This window comes from Dysidea avara, chromosome 5 (genome assembly GCF_963678975.1).
Source record: "Dysidea avara chromosome 5, odDysAvar1.4, whole genome shotgun sequence".
NCBI lineage: Eukaryota > Metazoa > Porifera > Demospongiae > Dictyoceratida > Dysideidae > Dysidea > Dysidea avara.
Genome location: NC_089276.1, coordinates 17,210,484 through 17,235,792, shown reverse-complemented (window position 1 = coordinate 17,235,792; position 25,309 = coordinate 17,210,484). Strand labels below are relative to the sequence as shown.

The following is a 25,309-nucleotide window of genomic DNA, read 5'->3' as shown; positions in this document are numbered from 1 at the left end:
TCTGTAAACATAACTGTTCTCCAAATGTGACCACTTTTATAGTGGAGTAGCCCACCAGATTTTTACGGTACCGTAGACCCTCAGTTATCTGATGAACCCCAATGTGTCTCAGGCAATGCTAAAAGTGTTCAGATAAGTGAATTGTTTAGATAACTGAAGCCCATACATTTATATACCGAGCATTGTTGAAATGCTCCAATAGAACATACACGTGCTCAAATTACTCTAATAGAACAGTCATTTCCAATTTCGGATAAACGGGCAGATAACCAAGGGTCTACGGTAGAGCATGTCACATACCAAATTAAAGTTCCTCAGTCATCCCATGTTATCAACACACATTTTATGAAAATTGGCAATTGTACAGACATATAATCTGAATTTGAATGGCACATACAATGGGTGTAAAAGGTACCACAGTTCTGTGTACATCCAATAAACATTTATGGATGACCATTGGTATAATCCCAGATATTCTAAACAGTAGAACAGCCACTTAGAATAAAATAGGTTCACAACAAAATTAATGTAGATAGCCCAGTACCGACTTGAACTAATGACCTCCCAACTAACAGCCAGGGTTATAACCACCAGCACTGAACCATAAAACAGTGAATACAGTGGAACCCCACTTATCCAAAACCCTTGGGACTAGGGGTGGTCCATAAGTCTGAAAAGTCCGTATCTCTGAAACTCTGTATAAAATAGCATAAAGAATTTTATATCAGTATTTTCAACTATCTTAATAGAACAGTCACTACTCTAATAGAACAGTTATTTTTGTAGTTCGGTTTAACCATGAATCCAGAGTCCGGATAACTGAGGTTCCATTGTAATATTTTGTTTACTGTACTTGTGTGTTGTACGGGTGTATATACAATTTTATGCTTTGTTTCATTCATTAATTCATTCAAAAAAACAACAAAAACTCCAATATAAATAGTTATTAGTTTGCCTTTGAGAGTTTCTCTGAAAGTAAACTTAGCCCCAGCCAAAATCTTCATCACCATTCTCAGCCTGCCAGATAATGCCATCACAGTACAGTGGAACCTCTCTTAACAAACTTCCCAAATTAAGGACACATTAGAAAACACCTCCATATTAAGGACAAACATTTGGTTCCAACAGATCTGGTTCAATACATTTTTACCTCTGAAAGAGGAAAACCTCTATATTACAGCAAAAAGTGGCCAAAATTTCTGGGTCCCAAAATGTCCATAATAGAGGGGTTCCACTGTATTATGAACAACAAATGTTTCAACAATAAAATATAATCTTAGCCTTATTATCTGTAATTATGCCACAAAAAAAAAATAGCTGTGATGGTGAGGGAACTACACACACAATTCTGTAAATCTACAGCAAGGTATATACATCGACTAAAATCAGTACTCCCGATAAAATTTCTTAAGTGCCAGAACAAAATGTCCTGACAAATTCAAACTTGCCTGGACATACGTACTTATACTTGCGTGGACACAAGTGGCCTATAACACTGCCTGTAGTAGGCATTATTCTGATGTAAGGCACTCTGGCTGTAGGCAATCCTTTTGTTGTGCTGAGGATTGACATTCTTTTAAGTGTTGAGACACTTTTACAAGTGATTTTGTGAGGTTTCTAAATAGTAGAGAGGCTGGCATTGGTACATTTGTGGTCACTCCCTTGGGTGGCTTGAATGTTTAATTTCCTAGCAACCAAGAGACAGCTTTTATTAGTAGTTACAAATATGCACACCCTGGGCTTTTTGGGCCCTTTGATAGGACATTAGGTCCTGCCAAGTATAATTATGATCAGACATTGGCTAATTTGTCTGGAAATGTCCAACCGTTATTGGGAGCACTGGTAAAATTCAAATGCACATATTTTAGTAGTATGGTTTTACCAGTAAGACCAATTTTGTGTCACCATGGTAACATTTTGTAACTGCACATGAAGGGCTCATGCAAATGTGATTACATTATACACTGTACCATGTAGATATTTGACTAAACAGCACCCCTTACTGGAATCAATGCCCACTCAAGAATTAGTTTTGAAAATAATTTCTATACCCTTCTCAATAATACAAAGTCAAACACACGGACTTGTATTGTAGATTACATGTTCTTAATCGTTCAGTACTAAAATATTTGCAAATCAAATTATAAACATTAGGGCATATATTGCCTGTACATAGCCATGCAGTCTACTACCTTCTGAAGTTGGGAGGTACTTAGTTATTCAGATACCGATGTGGCCATTTAAAGTACCGAATACTGAATTTAATGCAGTAATTAAATTTTAGTGGTTTAGTAGTGGTCATACATGAAGTAAAGCCCCCATAACCATGTATACACTGGGTACAAGCACAGATGAAGTATGTGTGCTGAAGTATTTACTATGTTTTTTTACTGTTGGGATACTTCAAATTTTACATCAAGACACACGGTAGTGTGTCGTGCGGCCCAAGAAGCCGGCGCGCCACACCGTGAGTATATTGACAGGAAGAACGAAAACGTCATTTTCACACCTTTGTATCTCGGTGATCACTTATCTGATTGGAACCAAAGTTGCTACACAGTTGCCCGCCAGCCAAGGGAGTCTACATTCCAAATTTGAAGGAAATCGCTCCAGCCATTTCCGAGATACGAGCTGCCAAAGTTTCGTTTTTTTTTCTTCGTTTTTTTTTTCTTCTTCTTCGTCTTTTCGCACACTTGCAAAAATTGCTATAACAAGCAAACGCGTGCTCCGATCGCCTTGAAATTTGGCACACAGAAAGGGAGTCCAAAGGCAAATCCTAGCATCAAATTTGGTACAAATCCGATGAATGGTTCAGGAGTTATGACCGATTATTCGCGTAAAACAAGATCGATTTGTTGTCACGCCTACAGGGTAAACCGCTTCATGGAATGAGTTGAAAATTGCTATGTAGATGGAGTAACCATCATAGGAGTGCCTTTTGGTGGTTTGAAAGGAATCGAGATAAAGACCACGGAGATATGACACAAAACCCAACCTGTGTCACAATTACGCGATCGATTTTTATGAATAAAAAAGTATTAGTTTTCACGCCTACTAGGCAAACCGCTTAGAGCAATGAGCTGAAAATCGGTGTATAGCTGGAATAATCTTCATAGAAAGTCCTTGCAGTAGTACAGAAGAATCGGATTACAAACCACTGAGTTATGATTTGAAAGCCAACCCCGTGTGGCAAACGTGAGATCGAGATACTCTAATAGAACAGTCACCCTAATAGAGCATTCGGCTAATTTATTTATTCCATTATAGAATTTTATTACATCACAAGTTATTCTGTATGGAGTTCAGCTGCAAACAGTTAATCTTATAGACAGTTCAGCAAGAAGACAGTCACCATGTGGAGAGTTAAGCAAATATATCACTATAGAGATTCAGAACATTACAAGTCACACTGAAGAAAGTTCAGCTATAAACAAGTCATGCACTGTGTAGAGAATTCAGCTACAATTAAGTCACTCTCTAGAGAATTCAGTTACACATAATTCAGCTACACACAAGTCACTGTGGAGAGAGTTCAGCTACAAACAAATTACCCTTTCGAGTGATCAGCTACAAACAAAACTCTATGCAGGGTGTTCAGCTGCAACAAATCAACCTTTAGAGCGATCAGCAATGAACAAATCAACACAAATCTACCTGTAGAGAGATCAGCTAGAAACAAATCACCCTGAAGAGAGTTCAGCTACAAAAAATCACCCTGTAGAGACATCAGCTAGAAACTAGACACAATGTAAGGAGTTCAGCTACAAGCAATCACCCTGTAGAGAGTTCAGCTAAAACAAATCAACCTGCAGAGAGATCAGCTACAAACAAATCACCTTATAGAGAGTTCAGCTACAAACAGATTACCTGTAGAGAGATCGGCTACAAACAAATCAACCTGCAGAGAGATCAGCTGCACACAAATCAACTTGTAGAGAGATCAGCTACAAACAAATCACCCTGTAGAGATATCTAATCCAAAACAGCCAAGCTGTAAAAAAAGTGTGCGGCCCTCAGAAAGGCTATGGTGAAAAAAGATGTGAAGTCCAAGGTGGCGGCCAAGAAATGGCTGTGATGGTAGGTTAATGGTAAAAATTTTAATAACGACAATTCAGGTGAATTTTTGTGCCGCTTCACAAAATTTACCTGAATTGTCATTATTAAAATTTTTACCATTAACCTACCATCACAGCCATTTCTTGGCCGCCACCTTGGATTTCACATCTTTTTTCACCATAGCCTTTCTGAGGGCCGCACACTTTTTTTACAGCTTGGCTGTTTTGGATTAGATTTCATTTCTTTTTGTATTTGTATACCCCAAAGCCGGCCTATGGCCAGCTTTGAGACTTTTTCAACCTATGTTTTTTTCTTTACTACAGGAAGAAGAAAAGATGAAGTAGATGTACTTTAAATATTTTATCAGTAAATGTACAAATTATATATATAATACATATGGGACCGGATTTGCGAAAAGGGGCCTTCCATACACATCCAATTTGCCAACTTTGACAATTGATAACTTCAGAATGGAAAGAGCTATTGCCTTGAAATTTGGGCAGTGGTGATTTCTTTGCAGCTGAACTCTCCACATGATGATTTCTTTGTAGCTGAACTCTCTACAAGATAATTTCTTCTAGCTGATCTCTCTACAGGGAGATTTGTTTGTAGCTGAACTATCTACAATGTAATTTCTTCTAGCTGATCTCTCTACAGGGTGATTTGTTTGTAGCTGAATTCTGTACAGGTGATTTGTTTGCAGCTGAGCTCTTTACAAAATGGTTTCTTTGTAGCTGAACTCTCTACAAAGTAACTTCTTCTAACTGATCTTTCTACAGGGTGATTTGTTTGTAGCTGAACTATCTACAATGTAATTTCTTCTAGCTGATCTCTCTACAGGGTGATTTGTTTGTAGCTGAATTCTGTACAGGTGATTTGTTTGCAGCTGAGCTCTTTACAGAATGGTTTCTTTGTAGCTGAACTCTCTAAAAGGTAACTTCTTCTAACTGATCTCTCTATACAGGGCAATTTGTTTGTGGCAGAATTTTCTACAGGGTGATTTCTTTGCAGCTGAACTCTCTACATGGTGGTTTCTTTGTAGCTGAACTCTCTACAAGGTAACTTCTTCTAGCTGATCTCTCTACAGGGTGATTTGTTTGTAGCTGAACGATCTACAAGGTAACTTCTTCTAGCTGATCTCTCTACAGGGTGGTTTCTTTGTAGCTGAACTCTCTAAAAGGTAACTTCATCTAACTGATCTTTCTACAGGGCAATTTATTTGTGGCTGTATTTTCTACAGGGTGATTTCTTTGCAGCTGAACTCTCTACATGGTGGTTTCTTTGTAGCTGAACTCTCTACAAGGTAACTTCTTCTAGCTGATCTCTCTACAGGGTGATTTGTTTGTAGCTGAACGATCTACAAGGTAACTTCTTCTAGCTGATCTCTCTACAGGGTGGTTTCTTTGTAGCTGAACTCTCTAAAAGGTAACTTTTCTAGCTGATGTCTCTACAAGGTGGCTAGTTAGTAGCTGAACTCTCTACATGGTGGTTTCTTTGTAACTGAACTTTCTACAAGGTGACTTCTTCTAGCTGATTTTTCAATAGGGTGATTTGTTTGTAGCTTCACTCTCTACAAGGTAACTTCTTCTAGCTGATCTCTCTACAGGGAGATTTGTTTGTAGCTGAACTCTCTACAGGTGATTTGTTTGAAGCTGAACTTTCTAAATGATGGTTTCTTTGTAGCTGAACTCTCTACAAGTTAACTTCTTCTAGCTGATCTCTCTACAGGGTGATTTGTTTGTAGCTGTATTCTGTACAGGTGATTTGTTTGCAGCTGAGCTCTTTACAGAATGGTTTCTTTGTAGCTGAACTCTCTACAAGGTAACTTTTCTAGCTGATGTCTCTACAAGGTGGCTAGTTTGTAGCTGAACTCTCTACATGGTGGTTTCTTTGTAACTGAACTTTCTACAAGGTGACTTCTTCTAGCTGATTTTTCAATAGGGTGATTTGTTTGTAGCTTCACTCTCTACAAGGTAACTTCTTCTAGCTGATCTCTCTACAGGGAGATTTGTTTGTAGCTGAACTCTCTACAGGTGATTTGTTTGAAGCTGAACTTTCTAAATGATGGTTTCTTTGTAGCTGAACTCTCTACAAGTTAACTTCTTCTAGCTGATCTCTCATACAGGGTGATTTGTTTGCAGCTGAGCTCTTTACAGAATGGTTTCTTTGTAACTGAACTTTCTACAAGGTGACTTCTACAAGCTGATTTTTCAATAGGGTGATTTGTTTGTAGCTTCACTCTCTACAAGGTAATTTCTTCTAGCTGATCTCTCTACAGGGTGATTTGTTTGTAGCTGAATTCTGTACAGGTGATTTGTTTGCAGCTGAGCTCTTTACAGAATGGTTTCTTTGTAGCTGAACTCTCTAAAAGGTAACTTCTTCTAACTGATCTCTCTATACAGGGCAATTTGTTTGTGGCAGAATTTTCTACAGGGTGATTTCTTTGCAGCTGAACTCTCTACATGGTGGTTTCTTTGTAGCTGAACTCTCTACAAGGTAACTTCTTCTAGCTGATCTCTCTACAGGGTGATTTGTTTGTAGCTGAACGATCTACAAGGTAACTTCTTCTAGCTGATCTCTCTACAGGGTGGTTTCTTTGTAGCTGAACTCTCTAAAAGGTAACTTCATCTAACTGATCTTTCTACAGGGCAATTTATTTGTGGCTGTATTTTCTACAGGGTGATTTGTTTGCAGCTGAACTCTCTACATGGTGGTTTCTTTGTAGCTGAACTCTCTACAAAGTAATTTCTTCTAGTTGATCTCTCTACAGGGTGATTTGTTTGTAGCTGAATTCTGTACAGGTGATTTGTTTGCAGCTGAGCTCTTTACAGAATGGTTTCTTTGTAGCTGAACTCTCTACAAGGTAACTTCTTCTAACTGATCTTTCTACAGGGCAATTTGTTCGTGGCAGAATTTTATACAGGGTGATTTCTTTGCAGCTGAACTCTCTACATGGTGGTTTCTTTGTAGCTGAACTCTCTACAAGGTAACTTCTTCTAGCTGATCTCTATACAGGGTGATTTGTTTGTAGCTGAACTCTCTACAAGTTAACTTCTTCTAGCTGATCTCTCTACATGGTGATTTGTTTGTAGCTGAATTCTATATAGGTGATTTGTTTGCAGCTGAGCTCTTTAAATAATCGTTTCTTTGTAGCTGAACTCTCTCAAGGTAACTTCTTCTAGCTGATGTCTTTACAGGGTCACTAGTTTGTAGCTGAATTCTCTACATGGTGGTTTCTTTGTAACTGAACTCTCTACAAGGTAACTTTTTCTAGCTCATCTTTCTACAGGGTGATTTATTTGTAGCTGAATTCTTTACAGGTGATTTGTTTGCAGCTGAGCTCTTTAAAGAATGGTTTCTTTGTAGCTGAACTATCTACAAGGTAACTTCTTCTAGCTGAAGTCTCTACAAGGTCACTGGTTTGTAGCTGAGCTCTCTACATGGTGTTTTTTTTTGTAACTGAACTCTCTACAAGGTGACCTCTTCTAGCTGATCTTTCTACAGGGTGATTTGTTTGAAGCTGAACTCTCTACAAGGTAACTTCTTCTAGCTGATCTCTCTACAGGGAGATTTGTTTGTAGCTGAACTCTCTACATGATGGTTTCTTTGTAGCTGAACTATCAACAAGGTAACTTCTTCTAGCTGATCTCTCTACAGGGTGATTTCTTTGCAGCTGAGCTCTTTACAGAATGGTTTCTATGTAGCTGAACTCTTTATAAGGTAACTTCTTCTAGCTGATGTCTCTACAGGGTCACTAGTTTGTAAATGAATTCTCTACATGGTGGTTTCTTTGTAACTGAACTCTCTACGAGGTAACTTCTTCTAGCTGATCTTTCTATAGGGTGACTTGTTTGTAAACGAATTCTCTACATGGTGGTTTCTTTGTATCTGAACTCTCTACATTGTGGTTTCTTTGTAGCTGAACTCTACAAGGTGATTTCTTCTAGCTGAATTATCTCTTTCTATAGTTGCATGAATTCCCTACAAGGTAACTTCTTCTAGCTGATCTCTCTACAGGGTGAATTGTTTGTGGCTGATCTCTCTACAGGGTGGTTTGTTTGTAGCTGATCTCTATACAGGTTACTTGTTTCTAGCTGATCTCTTGAATTCTCTTCGGGTGACTGCTCTATTAGGATGACTGCTCTATTAGGATGACTGCTCTATTAGAGTATCTCGATCTCGCACTTGCTACACTAAGTTGGATTTCGTGTTATAACTCCGTGGTTTTAAGTCTGATTCTTCTACACCATTGAAGATCCTTTCTAAGATGATAACTCCATCTGTACAGCGATTTTCAAAGCATTACCCCAAGCGGTTTACCTGGTAGGCGTGGCAAGCAGTCGTTTTTTATTAGCTAATCTCGATTGCGTAATTGTTACACACTGTTGGTTTTTTCGTTGTATCTTCCTGGTTTTTAGCTCGATTTCTTTCAAACCACAAAAGGTTTGAGGTTCAATAGTTAACCTATTCACCCACCGATTTTCAGCTTCTTCCCATACGCGGTTTACCCTGTAGGCGTGACAACATATTGGTGTTAATTTTCGTGAATAATCGCTCATAACTCTTTGCCTGTTTATCGTATTCCAGCCAAAGTTGGTACCGAGATGCGCCTTTATATCCCCCTTCTGTGAGCCAAATTTCAAGGCAATCGGATATGGCGTGCGAGTTTTATAGCAGTTTTTGTAAGTGTGCGACAAGAAAAAGAAAAATAAGAAGAAAAAAAAAAAACGAAGAAACTGAGCCAATTTTTGAAGTCGCATATCTCGGGAACGCGCGAAGCGATTTCGCTCAAATTTGGAATGTGGAGTGCTGCAGTTGGAGGGAATGTCCACAGCAAAAATCGTCTTGTTTCATCAAGGAAGCACAGAGCTACGGAGGTGCGAAAATTGCGTTTTCTTTCTTCCTGTCAATATACTCACGGGTGTTACGCGCCGGCTTCTTGGGCCGCACGACACACTACCGTGTGTCTTGATCAGCTAGAAACTACACACAATGTAAGGAGTTCAGTACAAATAAATCACCCTGTAGAGAGTTCAGCTAAAACAAATCAACCTGCAGCGAGATCAGCTACAAATAAATCACCTTTTAGACAGTTCAGCTACAAATAAATTACCTTGTAGAGAGATCGGCTACAAACAAATCAACCTGCAGAGAGATCAGCTACGCACAATTCAACTTGTAGAGAGATCAGCTACAAACAAATCACCCTGTAGAGAGATCAGCTAGAAACTACACACAATGTAAGGAGTTCAGCTACAAGCAAATCACCGTGTAGAGAGTTCAGCTACAAACAAACCAACCTGTAGAGCGATCAGCTAGAAACAAATCACCCTGAAGAGAGGTCAGCTACAAAAATCACCCTGTAGAGATATCAGCTAGAAACAAATCACCCTGAAGAGAGGTCAGCTACAAAAAATCACCTTGTAGAGAGATCAACTACAAACAAAACATTTTGCAGAGAGTTCAGCTACAAACAAATCAACCTTTAGAGCGATCAGCAACAAACAAATCAACCTGTAGAGAGATCATCTAGAAACAAATCAACCTGCTGAGTGATCAGCTACAAACAAATCAGCTTGTAGAGAGATCAGTTACACACAAATCAACCTGTACAGAGATAAACTAAAAACAAATCAGAGTTCAGCTAAAACAAATCAATCTGCAGAGAGATTAGCTACATACAAATCACCTTATAGATAGTTCAGCTACAAACAAAATACCTTGTAGAGAGATCGGCTACAAACAAATCACCCTGCAGAGAGATCAGCTACACACAATCAACTTGTATAGAGATCAGCTACAAACAAATCACCCTGTAGAGAGATCAGCTACAAACTAGACACAAAGTAAGGAGTTCAGCTACAAGCAAGTTACCCTGTAGAGAGTTCATCTACAAGCAAATCAACCTGCAGAGCAATCAGCTAGAAACAAATCACCCTGAAGAGAGGTCAGCTACAAAAAATTATCCTGTAGAGAGATCAGCTAGAAAGAAATCAACCTGAAGAGAGGTCAGCTACAAATAAATCACCCTGTAGAGAGATCAGCTACAAACAAATTGTCCTGTAGAGAGATCGGCTACAAACAAATTAACCTGCAGAGAGATCAGCTACACACAAATCAACTTGTAGAGAGTTCAGCTAAAAACAAATTACCCTGTAGAGAGATCGGCTACAAACAAATCAGCCTGTAGAGAGTTCAGCTAAAACAAATCAACCTGCAGAGAGATCAACTACAAACAAATTACCTTATAGAGAGTTCAGCTACAAACAAATTACCCTATAGAGAGATCGGCTACAAACAAATCAACCTGCAGAGAGATCAGCTACACACAAATCAACTTGTAGAGAGATCAATTACAAACAAATCACCCTGTAGAGAGATCAGCTAGAAACTAGACACAATGTAAGGAGTTCAGCTACAAATAAATCACCCTGTAGAGAGTTCAGCTAAAACAAATCAACCTGCAGAGAGATCAGCTACAAACAAATCACCTTTTAGACAGTTCAGCTACAAATAAATTACCTTGTAGAGAGATCGGCTACAAACAAATCAACCTGCAGAGAGATCAGCTACACACAATTCAACTTGTAGAGAGATCAGCTACAAACAAATCACCCTGTAGAGAGATCAGCTAGAAACTAGACACAATGTAAGGAGTTCAGCCACAAGCAAATCACTGTGTAGAGAGTTCAGCTACAAACAAACCAACCTGTAGAGCGATGAGCTAGAAACAAATCACCCTGAAGAGAGGTCAGCTACAAAAATCACCCTGTAGAGATATCAGCTAGAAACAAATCACCCTGAAGAGAGGTCAGCTACAAAAAATCACCTTGTAGAGAGATCAACTACAAACAAAACATTTTGCAGAGAGTTCAGCTACAAACAAATCAACCTTTAGAGCGATCAGCAACAAACAAATCAACCTGTAGAGAGATCATCTAGAAACAAATCAACCTGCTGAGTGATCAGCTACAAACAAATCAGCTTGTAGAGAGATCAGTTACACACAAATCAACCTGTACAGAGATAAGCTAAAAAAAAATCAGAGTTCAGCTAAAACAAATCAATCTGCAGAGAGATTAGCTACATACAAATCACCTTATAGATAGTTCAGCTACAAAACAAATTACCTTGTAGAGAGATCGGCTACAAACAAATCACCCTGCAGAGAGATCAGCTACACACAATCAACTTGTATAGAGATCAGCTACAAACAAATCACCCTGTAGAGAGATCAGCTAGAAACTAGACACAATGTAAGGAGTTCAGCTACAAATAAATCACCCTGTAGAGAGTTCAGCTAAAACAAATCAACCTGCAGAGAGATCAGCTACAAACAAATCACCTTTTAGACAGTTCAGCTACAAATAAATTACCTTGTAGAGAGATCGGCTACAAACAAATCACCCTGCAGAGAGATCAGCTACACACAATCAACTTGTATAGAGATCAGCTACAAACAAATCACCCTGTAGAGAGATCAGCTACAAACTAGACACAAAGTAAGGAGTTCAGCTACAAGCAAGTTACCCTGTACAAGCAAATCAACCTGCAGAGCAATCAGCTAGAAACAAATCACCCTGAAGAGAGGTCAGCTACAAAAAATCACCCTGTAGAGAGATCAGCTAGAAACAAATCACCCTGAAGAGAGGTCAGCTACAAAAAAATCACCCTGTAGAGAGATCAACTATAAACAATCACCCTGAAGAGAGGTCAGCTACAAACAAAACACTTTGCAGAGAATTCAGCTACAAACAAATCAGCTTGTAGAGAGATCAGTTACACACAAATCAACCTGTAGAGAGATCAGCTAGAAACAAATCACCCTGAAGAGAGGTCAGCTACAAAAAAATCACCCTGTAGAGAGATCAACTATAAACAATCACCCTGAAGAGAGGTCAGCTACAAACAAAACACTTTGCAGAGAATTCAGCTACAAACAAATCAGCTTGTAGAGAGATCAGTTACACACAAATCAACCTGTAGAGAGATAAGCTAGAAACAAATCACCCTGCAGAGAGTTCAGCTACAAGCAAAACACCCTGTAGAGAGTTCAGCAACAAAGAAACCACCATGTAGAGAGTTCAGCTGCAAACAAATCACCTTATAGAGAGTTCAGCTACAAACAAATCACTCTGTAGAGAGATCAGCTAGAAACTGGACACAATGTAAGGAGTTCAGCTACAAGCAAATCACCCTTTAGTAAGTTCAGCTACAAACAAATCAACCTGCAGTGAGATCACCTACAAAAAAGCACCTTGTACAGAGTTCAGCTACAAACAAATTACCCTGTAGAGAGATCGGCCACAAACAAATCAACCAGTTGAAAGATCAGCTACACACAAATCAACTTGTAGAGAGATCAGCTACAAACAAATCACCCTGTAGAGAGATCAGCTAGAAACTAGACACAATGTAAGGAGTTCAGCTACAAGTATATCACCCTGTAGAGAGTTCAGCTAAAACAAATCAACCTGCAGAGAGATCAGCTACAAATAAATCACTTTATAGACAGTTCAGCTACAAACAAATTACCTTGTAGAGAGATCGGCTGCAAATTAATCAACCTGCAGAGAGATCAGCTACACACAAATCAACTTGTAGAGAGATCAGCTACAAACAAATCACCCTGTAGAGAGATCAGCTAGAAACTAGCTACAATGCAAGGAGTTCAGCTACAAGCAAAATCACCCTTTAGTGAGTTCAGCTACAAACAAATCAACCTGCAGTGAGATCACCCACAAAAACGCACTTGTACAGAGTTCAGTTACAAACAAATCACCCTGTAGAGAGATCAGGTAGAAGAATTCACCTTGTAGAGAGTTCAGCAACAAAGAAACCACCATGTAGAGAGTTCAGCTGCAAACAAATCACCCAGTAGAAAGATCAGCTAGAAGAAGTTACCTTGTAGAGAGTTCAGTTACAAAGAAACCATCATATAGAGAGTTCAGCTACAAAGAAATTACCCCGTAGAGAGTTCAGCTAGAAGAAGTCACCTTGTAAAGAGTTTAGCTACAAAGAAACCATCATGTACAGAGTTCAGCTACAAAGAAACCACCTGTACAGAATTCAACTACAAACAAATCACCCTGTATAGAGATCAGCTAGAAGAAGTTACCTTGTAGATAGTTCAGCTACAACAATTCACCCTGTAGAAAGATCAGCTAGAAGAAGTCATCTTGTAGAGTGTTCAGTTACAAAGAAACCATCATGTAGAGAGTTTAGCTGCAAACAAATCACCCTGCAGAGAGTTCAGCTACAAAAAAATCACCCTGTAGAGAGTTCAGCTAGACGAAGTTACCTTATAGAGAGTTCAGCTACAAAGAAACCATCACGTAGAGAGTTCGGCTACAAAGACACCACCATGTAGAGAGTTTAGCTGCAAACAAATCACCTGTAGAGAGTTCAGCTAGAAACTAAATACCCTGTAGAGAGATCAGCTAGAAGAGGTTACCTTGTAGAGAGTTCAGCTACAAAGAAACCATCCTGTATATAGTTCAGCTACATTTCAAGTCACCCAGTAGAGAGATCAGCTGCAAAAAAAATCCTGTGGGGAATAATGGGCATGTAATAAATATATGTATATAATTTGTATAATTACTAATAAAATCAAAAATAATTGAAGTACTAAAATTCTTCTTTAAGTTCTTTTCTTCTTCCTGTGTTAAAGAAAAAACACATGGGTTAAAAAAGCCCCAAAGCCAGCCATAGGCCGGCTTTGCAGTATACAAATACAAAAAGAAGTGATATCTAATCAAAAACAGCCAAGCTGTAAAAAAAGGTGCGGCCCCCAAAAAGGCCATGGTGAAAAAAGATGTGAAATCCAAGGTGGCAGCCAAGAAATGGCTGTGATGGTAGGTTAATGGTTACATTTTAATAACGACAATTCAGGTGAATTTTGTGCCGCTTGGTCTTGGCACCAAATTCACCTGAATTGTTGTTATTAAAATGTAACCATTAACCTACCATCACAGCCATTTCTTGGCCGCCACCTTGGATTTCACATCTTTTTTCACCATGGCCTTTTTGGGGGCCGCACCTTTTTTTACAGCTTGGCTGTTTTTGATTAGATATTAATTGTCATTTCATTTGTTGCTTGAAAAGAAACTTTTGCTACGATCCCTACTTAAACGGTACTACCGTTTGATTATTATTTCTAACAAGGTATACTAGAACTAATACTAACTTAAAATATTTGAACTAGAACTGTACACGAGAACATTAAACCTGTACTAGAAAAACACTAACTGTTATGACAAATTACATGTTTTTTTTAATCGACAACGTTTCACTATTGTTTTAACTATTGTTAAAACTAATGGCCCCTACTGTAGTCACGGATACTGTGCACTACGCAGGTGCTACGAGTCAGTGTAGGAAGCAGGCATATACCATGCCTCACTTGTGGAGTTATGGGCACCCAAACCCCTTGTTGAACTTAACCCAGTATGTGAGACAATGGCATTCACTTCCTAGTTAACACCACTAGGTATAGCCATTAACACAGCTGGATAGAGTGCTTCCCTGGTTACATACACACTAGTGATGCCACGATATATCGTATCTTGTGACAATCGTGATAAAAGCATTTCATGATAATCATGATAGAGAAAAATTTATACAAAACACAAATTATTTAGTGAAAAGTGACTTGATATTAATATTTTGCAAAAATAAGAGGATATTTCTCTGGTAACATGTGGTGATGCATAAAAAACCAAAAAAACAACAAAAAACCAACAAGTGTCAACTTATCACATCATTGTTCTACGTAAGCATAATGGATTGACTGAATACTTGTCCTGTGAAAACATAAACACATTCAATTCATTTAATATATCATGAATATCGTGATATCAGTCCCATGATATTGTGATATTAAATTTTCATATTGTGGCATCACTGTTACGCACACACACACACTGACACACACACACACGTTGACACGCATGCATGCACACACACACACACACTTTACTAGTGTACAGGGTTTTGAGGTTGCTTGAAACATAATGTCGCGCATGTGCGAAAACTAGCCAATGAAATTTAAGGAGCATATTTGAATCTCACGAAGAGTAAATTTCATTGGCTATATCTGTTGCACATGCATAATACGATCGTACCAATAGTATCAAGCAGCCTCAAACCTCTGTAGCTGCACTACTCACTTTCCTCTAGTACAGGGATGGAGGAGTTATTCCGGAACTGGCAGAAGGACCTCTCCAGCATGTACTCTGGGTTGATCTCTTCCACCCTCGGTAGGCTAAGCACTATGTTGTAGGTGAGGTGGAAGGCACTATTTAGAGGATCTGCCTCATCCTAACACCAATACAAGAGCACATAACATAATGAATAGATCTATGAAGTGAGGGAAAAGATAACATCTAAAATAGGAAAAACTAACGATAAAACAGAAAAGAAAAAAAAGCCAATGACAAGGATGGGATTTGAACCCACACATGCCTTAACCACTCGGCCACCTTGTCTTTTACACTGTATGTTCCTTCTCAGTTATACTTTAAGCATAACATCCAAACCATTCAAACAGCTGTCTTTGTGATACATACATGGAATAGTATCCCTTTGTACACTTTGTTTGGCTTAATTGTTAATTGATCATTTGATTCCAGTTCATTATGGCTATAATTATATTATTATAATCAAACTGGAAACTCCTAATTTTTTCTTCTACTTTTTAACTTGTCATCAAGAATACATGCCCACACCAACAAAATATTAAATGACACAGCTATAAACAAGTGTGACAAGGTGGCCGAGTGGTTTAGAAAAAGGACTGCTAATCCATTGTGCTTTGCACATGTGGGTTAGAATCCCATACTTGTTGAAGGCTTTTGTTTTCGATTTTTAATTTTTTAATTTACAGTAGACCATTCCATTCAAACCTATACATGACAAAGTTGGGCAAATCTGATTTGCTTATACACTGTAGGACTATGGTACTGGCAAAAAAGCAACAACAAAAAATTGAGTTGATGGTAATCACAATTGTTCAACAATACAACAATACATTTATCACAGCACCACACAGCAACTGTTGCCATTAGTTACTCAATTTTTAATTCTCTACACATATTCTCTTAGGTGACAGGCATGCTGCTAACCTTTCCAAAATGCCATACATACATACAAACTTGCACATAATTATATTGTACCAGTTAAGGTTGAACAGTAATAGGAAAGCACACAATAGCTGGGGAAATTCACCTTGAGGAGGTTCTTGCCGGCAGCAGAGTCCAATTTCTGGTCCACCATCATTATCACCATGCCTCGCTCGTCAAGACCAACGCCTCCCTGCACACCCACTCATCTGAATGTACTCTCCAGATGTGATCTGTTCACATGAAGAAAGTCCACAGTCATATATGCCTTACAAAACAATTTTTTGGATGCAATTTAAAAAAAAAGCAATCTGCCATTGCTATCCTTGTCTTAAGTAATTTGTTAAATAAATAAAAAGTATTAAAAATACAAATTCAAGGACTATAATGTTTTTTTTAGTAAAGCCATCACCAACACAGTGCTCCAGGTAATGTCTGACAATCAAAGACAAATTAGCCAATGTCTGACCATAATTGTATTTGGCAGGAAATAATGTACTATCAAAGGAGCCCAAAAAGCCCAGGGTGTGTATATTTGGTTTGCTGTTTACTTTACTACTAATAGCTGTCTCTTGGTTGCTAGGAATTCAAGCCACCCAAGTGAGTAACCACTAATGTACCAACACCAACCTCTCTGCTGTACAGAAACCTTACAAAATCACTTGTAACTGTCTTAGCACATAAAAGAATGTCTATCCTCAGCACAACAACGGGAAGGGAGTGTATAAACAGTGGAATGGAATACTGGAATGGTGGAATACTGGAATGGTGGAATACTGGAATGGTGGAATGGAATTTTTTAAAGTTCAATATCATTTTTTACATCCAAATAAGCACAACTCCTCCCCTTATGTAAGCAAATAAATAGGATTTCCCTTGAAGTCAACTTATTTAGCATAATTCACCTCACCATAGACAAAGTTTATCAATATATCGTACTGTGAATTCAGTTAGGAACATACACAATAGCAGTTTATTGGGAACACCAAGAATACTCCTGACTTAACCCTTGTTCCCAAATGATAAAAAGTTAGCTAGCTAGTTGATTACACGAATGCATTGTAAAAGTACATTCACTGTATAATGAAGTATTCATTTATTATCAACTTTATCAGTTAGCCACTGGAGGGCGAACACAGAAGGCAGAGCCTGTACGAGGTATTTTCTACTAACCTAAGCGAAAATCTTTGGGAAAAGTGAAATGCGACTATCTTGTAAGCATTTACAATGAGCCGTTTCCACAATTATGTCAGAAAACAAAATTTAAGCCAAGTTCATTGTGGCAGTGCCACATTGCACACAGTTAGTTTCACACAAGTAATAAAGTATTGAATTATAAGTCATACAAGTGTTGTGGTGAGGAAAAGTATGCTGACTTTAAGGGGAATCCTATTTATTTGCTTACATAAGGGGAGGAATTGTACTTATTTGGACAACAGTACAACTCACAGTGCGGAATTCCTTCCCATCAAACTTCTGTGTGTTTGTGAAGACAACAGTACGAGCTGGCATATTGAGACCAAGAGCAAATGTTTCTGTAGCAAACAATACCTGTGGAAGAGAAGAAAACATGTTTGAGAACATGACCACAATAGTGACCATAGTCTTGAGAACCCAATATTAAGAAAGCAGACAGAATTTGGCCTACTTGGCCTTTTAGTGTTCATATACCAATTGCCCACCTACCCCTCTGCCACCACCCATGGTGACATGCTTGTGTTACAGATACCATCGTGAAAATAGGTGCTCAACATCATGATTATATCAATAGTTAGCTAGCTACGGATTGAAGTAAAACAAACACTATGATTGGCTGCATTCACGGCGAAATATCAAATTCGTAGCTTTTGACTACAAAACTATACTGGATTGAAAAGTTAAATTGCATATCTCACAATCTATTGATGTGCAGAGATCAACGGTATTTTCCCAAATTAGATCATATATGTGACCGTCTCAGCAAAAACCTACTTGTTGCACAACTTCTAAATTTTATTAAAATTTTTCATTATCTGTACAGTGGAACCTCGATTATCCGAACACTGATTAACTAAACTCTTGATTATTTGAACACCAAATTGACTGCTGAATTAGAGTAGTTGAGCAAAGCTCTGTATATAAATGTATGGAAGTTCAATTTTATGCACTGTTTGATTATATGAACACCCTTTCCCCCAATTAGTTCAGACAATCAAGGTTCCACTGTAGTGTCCAAGGAATGGATCACCAAAGTTTCAGCCTTCTGGGGTAGTTTTGCAATTATAGCACTAGACAGTAGGAAGAGCAACATAATCGATTTGTACAGTGACTATACTGAAAATAAACTGCAGGCGATTACATTTGCAGCCATAACTTCCATTTGCAATGTTGCAATTTGGATTAAAGGTTTAGCATGGATTAGCAAGTCAGCTAAGGTATAGTGTTAGCTCTGTAGTCACTTATGCATACGGGTATGAAAACGGATTAGTTGAAAAAATGATGATGTTGCTTATGTTTATCGCATTAAAAACAAACATGTGTGACACGCATACAGTACTGTTGGGGCTACAGAAACAAAACAAAGATTTTTGAACTCTCCATGAGAGGGCAAATAAGATGGTGTACAGTTTTAATCGATTTGAGCCTTCTTTCTCTGAGTAATGGCCTGATAAAAAACTTGCATATATTTTCTTTGCAATGTGCATAATTTTATGAATTTTTTTGTTTTGTTGTAATGTTGATTTTCTCAATATGCATACTAGTGCAAACAAGTTATGGTTTTGCTGAGATGGTCACTTAAAGGGATTTCATACAATTTTTTTTGCAAAAATCCTAATAAAGCACATGCCTAAAATCACCTTGGAAAGCATCCTCTAACTAAATACAACTGTCTGGTGGCTTTTTGCAATGAGTATACATAGGTCTTTTAGCAACTATCAAGGAAAAGGAAATAGTATGTGCTTTAGTGACAAAATTGAAATTTGCTGTTTTTATCTTCATATTTCACAGGCATATCCATATCCAAATCCCTATTTTGACTTGCCTCAAAATGATGAATGGTGCATGTAGCAATTATGACAGAGTCAAAATAGGGATTTGTGGTTTGCATTGCCATCCCAGTGATTCTTTCTTGTTTCATGGCTTTTATTAGTAATACCATTACCCATCAGATGTTTACCGACCAATTAGCAAGATTGCTTGTTTGGTCTGACATTTGTCAGGTCGGATTATGGCTCTCATTAGTCTCGTGCCCAGCTGAGCTCGCGCTAATGCGTAAATACCGTCTGGTGAAAATGCTTGCATTTCTTGGGCCTGGAAGTGCGATCCAGCCAAAACATTGGCTGGCCAACATCAGAATTGAGTAGTTGCATAATCTTTTGAAAACAGTAAAAAACAAATCAAAAATGACTAGGAATAAATTAAAACTCACAAAAGGGAAATTTACTAGACATGGTCTCTTCATACATCATATTAGTAGAGGATAGTGTTTCATTACTGGTGAAACTTTGAGTCACCACTCTTTGGTTTTATAAGGTGACATCGGAAGACAACTTTACTCTTGAACAACTTAGGTGAATACTTCTAATAAAACGGCTTTAAACAGTCTGCTTTTTCATAAACTTTCGATACATTCAGTCGATTATGTAACTCCTTGATTCTGAGGCTGGATAGCACTTCCTGGGTCACAAGACTAGGCTTGTTACTGCTGTTGACACAATAACAATGTTCTGTTGCTAGGAGATTAAATTAACCAGGTGGAGTCACTGTACACCATAGTGTAAACAAGTATTTTGAGGCAGTGTTGTTGGCTGATTGGATGGCAGCCATGTAAGATCAACCATAAAGCTGGTCTGACATTTGTCTGATCACTACTGAAAAATTATGGATAAAAATTATGAATATAAAAATTATGAATGTACAGCAAAGGTTATTGACTGTTTTGCACTAAAAGCTATATAGCCATGTTTATTGAGTGCTTCTGCATGTCCATTACCTATTAATAAACTTTTATTCCACTGACTGCTATTTAACCATGATAAATTTATTAAGTTTTCTTACAGTTCTACACACCAAAGAAGCCATACGGCAATCACATTACAGGATTCAGATGTTGTGGCATCACAATAAACTGTGTATTATGTTTTCTGCATAGCTACTTACTAAATACCATTCCAAATTTTGTTGTACAGTATCTATTTACGGGCAATACCTATATTTAGTAATATAAGAGTGTATATTATAGAATAAAGATTTTTGGCAATACCACAGAATCCTATTCATCATTGTGAATTTCATTCCATAAAACCTAAAGTGGATTAACACAGGAACAAAAACTATTTGTTTGGTGCCATATTGTCCCACCACAGAAATGGCTTCATGTTGTTGACAAATCAGGCATCTACCTTTTATGTACTTGACCAATATTGAACATTTAAATATTTCATTCCACCATTCCAGTAGTCCATTCCAGGAGCAATGGAGGCTAAAGGATCAAAGAGGGTCAAAGCAGTATGGGTCAACGACAAGCGGCAAATCACTTTGTGCTGCACTAAGTGGTGAGCTCCTTCCATTACAGCTAATACATCAAGGCAAGACATCAGCATGTCTACCCAGATTTGTGTTTCACCAAGACTGGAATGTGACTTTCACACCAAACGATTGGTCTAACAAGCAGAAGACAAAAGAGTACATAGAAAAGATTATTCTGCCATATGCCTCAGAGAAGCGCAAGCACATGGAAAACCTAAATCAGACTGCATTAGTCATTTTCGATGAATTTAAAGGCCAGGTAACAGATGACGTTTTCAACATGTTAGATTCCAACAACATACAAGTAGTAAAAGTTTCTCCAAATTGTATAGACCACCTTCAACCTATGGACATGAGCATAAACAAACCAGTAAAGGACTTTTTACAGGACAAATTTCAAAAGTGGTATTCAAAGGAGGTCAAGAAAGGCTATGGTCAATCGGGCAATGTCATGCCTGCTGATCTGGGAATGTCCACAATGAAACCGCTGGGAGCTGGTTGGCTTGTTGGTGCCTACAATTACATCAAGGGAAAAGATTTCATGGTGAAGAACGGCTTCAAAGCTGCAGGCATAACTGATATAATTAGCAAAGTTTTTTTTTTTTTACAAACGATGTACCTTTATGTTATAGACTATAGCTAAACTCTTTAACAACCTGAGTGTGTGTATAAATATATGCCTGACTGTTTTATACCCACATATTGTTAATTCTAGTGTCAAGTTTACTATTTGAACTGTGTCTTATAATTAACTAATCACTGACTACATGTACAAGGGAAATTTCTGCAATTAAGCCTAGTGTATTCATCTCCTCTCCTACATTACTTTTGCACTGTAAGAATGTACCACTCCTAGCAACTAAGATAAGGCAAATGCAACCTTTACCTTCTATCACTATAATCTGACAGTGCATTACACTTGACTTGATTATGGCATAGGCTTTAAATCATATAATTGTCTCTGCATGCATATTTTAGTACTATAAACTTATTTTGCAATTTTATTATTTTAGTACTATAAACTTATTAAACTTACTCCACTTTTCAGATGATAATTAATATAACTGGGGCACGCGGCACCATTTCTTTCTTTCGGCATGTGTGGATTACAGAGGTGCTTTTCAAACAGTTCTTGATTCAAAATGAGGTTGAACATAGCTGACAACAAAGTATAATGGATACTTCACTTTTCAGACGATAATTGGGGTGCGCGGTTCCATTTCAGATGCGGTATGTGTGGGTTCACCAGTCATAATAATTTATTTACAAAAAAGTTAACAAAAAGTACACAGAAAAATTTGGAATTTTCAACTAGAGTAGGGACCAGGGGTGTATGGAGGGGGTTTCCAGGGGTTTCAGGAAACCCTTTTGGATTTTACACAGTATTTGAAACATTAAGAATTTGATACTTCAGGTTTCCAGAATCTGGAATCTGTCATAGAACAGGACACATTTTAAACTTTTATTTTAGTTACATAATAGTTTCTAACATGATAGTAACACTTATAGCATTGTTCTGAATTGTGATTTTGGTGAAAAGATGGAGATACTCTAATAGAGCAGTCAGGCAATATTCTAATATAACAGTCACTTAGCTGTAGTGGAAACCCCTTTTCAAAATTCCTGCGTACGCCCCTGGGGACCATAGCACATCAACAAAAGGTACTGAAACAAGTTGGAGTAGTGCATGATATTAAATCACAGTAAAACAATAAGAAGTGTTATATCCCTACTGTGCTCAAGATGCACAGTAGGGATATAACACTTCTTATTGTTTTACTGTGATTTAATATCATGCACTACTCCAGCTTGTTTTAGTACTTTTTATTGATGTGCTATGGTCCCTACTCTAGTTGAAAATTCCAAATTTTTCTGTGTACTTTAGAAATTGTGTGGCTATCCACCTTACTTTATTTTTTTATTCTAGTAGGGATTCTACTATGACTGGTTCCTTCACTCACATAAGTACATGTACTGTACAGTGGGAATCTACTGTGTAGGTCCCAGTTAATGAGTTTCATTTGACTGTTTTATTAAAGTATATTTTCACAACTAGTTTGTGACTGCTCTATTAGAGTACTTTACTATTACATGTGATATTGACAGTAGCATGTGACTGTTCTATTACACTAGCATAGCTACACAATAATATTGTACTTTCTCATGTAAAAGATTTCCTCATGCTTTTCCAGAATTTTTGACCAGTAATGAACAGGGCCTTTATTTAAGACAAAAGATCTCACATGCAAGTCCGTATGCATGTAGACTCAATTCGAATTTGATTAAACACCAGGTGTTACTCAGACATATCAAAAATAAATGCCTGGTTCAATTGTAGCATCTTCATCACTCAGATGGCTCTGAGCTTATAATAGTTTACTATTTTGAAGAAAGAACAGCAGAAAGGGATAGAATTACAGCCACTAACAATAACTTAAATAACAGTCCAGTCCTCTATTCGAGACCAGGCAAATGTGCTGAAAACCCCTCCCCCTGGCTTATAATCAAGACAGGCATTTTATTCAACGAAATGTAAATGTTGGCGCAATGAAAAACCTCCACTTCCATTAAGGCAGCATTAATAAGGTTTTCAGCAATAGGGCCTCTTCATTAATGAGGTCACTTACATTTAGTCCTATAGGTGGCTCTATAAAGGGTTCACTGTATCTACACACAATATCATAAGTAATGCATTAACTTGCTATGTCATTACAATAAAGTATGCGTGTATAACAAAACATACCCTGACAATCTTCTTAAACTGTTCATCTTTGATGTTCATGTCCTCTACAGGATCTAGAGGAGGGACCCCATCTGGGAACTGACGGATCACCTCTTGGATGGATTTGCCAACACTGAACCAATTATCAGCTGGTCGTAGGTCCTTGGGTAGGTACAGTCGTACACTACTCATCTTTGTGATGTGTTTGAGTAGAGCCTGTAGTGAGAAATCGTTACACCGAAGCATACAACGTATAACTAATAGGGGAACCAATCAGATCTACTAAATTAATTATGGTCACAATGGCCACATGTATTATGGGACTATAGAGGTTATCCATTTACATCATTCTAAGTTAGTAATGGTTGGTAAACACCATGTTTTTAAGGCAAAAATCAATGGGACCCATATGAAAAAATTAAACTTTAGCAATTTTGCATAATTGAACAAAGACTTGGGGGGAATCACTACATCAAGTCAGTTACTTATAGGAATAGCCAATTGAATAGTGGGAATAGAGGGGACTGGGTTTATTCAGCGGTACAAGCCAGTGAGCAGCTGGAGTTTAATGGCCCTGTTTCTTCCAGCTGCAAAGTGATATTACTAAGCAATGAATAACATAACAAATGACCACAGCTTTCTTATTTTCACTAACATTCTTTGGCTTGTAACTCACTCTTGCTTTACGCATTTATGAAGATATAACCAGTAATTATACGGAGTGTGACGTCAAACGGATAACCTCTATAATTAATTATAAGACCAAATAATTGACAGACTACAAACATCGGTATTGGTCTTGGCAGATATTTACTAACCTAAACAACAAAATTTACATCATAATATCAAGAGGTCAAGACAAAAATAAAAGGAAAAAATCTGTAGTGTTGCACAAAAACTTTCTATGAATTATGGGCAATTATGTATATTTCAAATATATTACTAATAAAATAAAAGTGGCTAACCCCCCCTTCAGTTCATAACTGCGCACTAGCTAACGTCACACATCACACACAACAATGCTTCATCTGATATTACTTGGATTAGAGTAGTGGTGGAGGAAGTAGTTGATGTGAGGGGGGAGTATAGACAACAGGGGATCAACAGCCCCCAGAAGTTGTAGCCATTTTAGCTTTAACAATGTCTCAAAGCTCACCAAAATTAATTTAGTGGTAACACACAAACTCTCAAAGTAAATTAAAGAACAGCGGTCTGATTCCTGCTGTAGGTTTTTTTTGTTTGTTTGTTTTTATTACATACAATTAGGAACACATTTCTATGAAACACTTTGACTGCTCTGTTAGGGTATTTGAGCATTCTATTAGAGTATATCAACTTATTCACGGTTTTCAACCCCACTCCAAGAAGGATAATTTTGGAGAGATATCATTCTTTAGCCCCCTTTTCCGCTGCCTATATGGATTAGAGGTTTTACCAGGAAAATAGTGAACCAGCAAAGACTATGCTTTTCATGTGGTGGGAGACCATTCACCTAAACAATACAAGTTCAGCCACTACATTCATTATAAGCATGCTTGAAAATCAACTATGGGAGGTAATGCTGTAGCCTACATATCTTCATCATGATAAATGGACAAGTCCAGAACCTAGGTGGGTAAGCTTCCTTGTAGAATGGTGTTTTGAATTATCTGTATTGTGGGTGTGGTCTGTATTCAAAAACATACTGTTGTTGTGACAACTTGTCGCCATTTCATGTTAGCTGTGTCTTAAAACTGTCTGGTCTTCACACTGTCGAGAGATGTACTATATTTCACAGACTGGACTTGAGGACTGAACTGAGTGAAAACATTATCTTAACAATAATCTAGCTCTTACAATGCTGGAGATGCCATTACTGAGATACAACTGCTGATACTCCTCTTCCTTACAAGTCATAATGTTG

General features: G+C 37.8%; 1 protein-coding gene and 1 long non-coding RNA gene across 5 annotated transcripts in view; both read right to left on the bottom strand.

Moving 5' to 3' along the window:
• Window positions 1-893: 893 nt before the first annotated feature.
• On the bottom strand, window positions 894-23,610 carry LOC136255890 (uncharacterized). Of its 4 annotated transcripts, none has more exons than XM_066048789.1 (5): window positions 23,428-23,610; window positions 17,625-17,726; window positions 16,282-16,408; window positions 15,225-15,375; window positions 894-1,687 (listed from the first exon to the last, which is right to left on the bottom strand). In XM_066048789.1, the coding sequence occupies exons 1-3, from the start codon at window positions 23,596-23,598 to the stop codon at window positions 16,352-16,354; spliced, it is 330 nt and encodes a 109-aa protein (XP_065904861.1). In that variant the 5' UTR covers window positions 23,599-23,610; the 3' UTR covers window positions 894-1,687; window positions 15,225-15,375; window positions 16,282-16,351. The 4 variants fall into 4 exon arrangements, with proteins under 4 accessions (XP_065904861.1, XP_065904862.1, XP_065904864.1 ...); XM_066048790.1 differs by having other exon boundaries at window positions 894-1,234; XM_066048792.1 differs by having other exon boundaries at window positions 894-1,017.
• LOC136255891 (uncharacterized) overlaps window positions 13,695-25,309 on the bottom strand; it is a 109,220-nt gene continuing 97,605 nt past the window's right edge. Inside the window, exon 7 of the long non-coding RNA XR_010701187.1 lies at window positions 13,695-13,715. This is a non-coding gene — a long non-coding RNA (uncharacterized lncRNA). The remainder of the gene's footprint in view (window positions 13,716-25,309) is intronic.

What these genes read in the sequence shown, in the direction of transcription:
- LOC136255890 (XM_066048789.1), bottom strand. Translation starts at nt 23,598, where the DNA reads ATGAGTAGTGTACGACTGTACCTACCCAAGGACCTACGACCAGCTGAT. An exon ending in AGTTTAAGAAGATTGTCAGG is followed by an intron (nt 17,727 to 23,427) that starts GTATGTTTTGTT and finishes TCTCTTCCACAG; the next exon opens with GTATTGTTTGCTACAGAAAC. An exon ending in ATGGGAAGGAATTCCGCACT is followed by an intron (nt 16,409 to 17,624) that starts GTGAGTTGTACT and finishes TCATGTGAACAG; the next exon opens with ATCACATCTGGAGAGTACAT.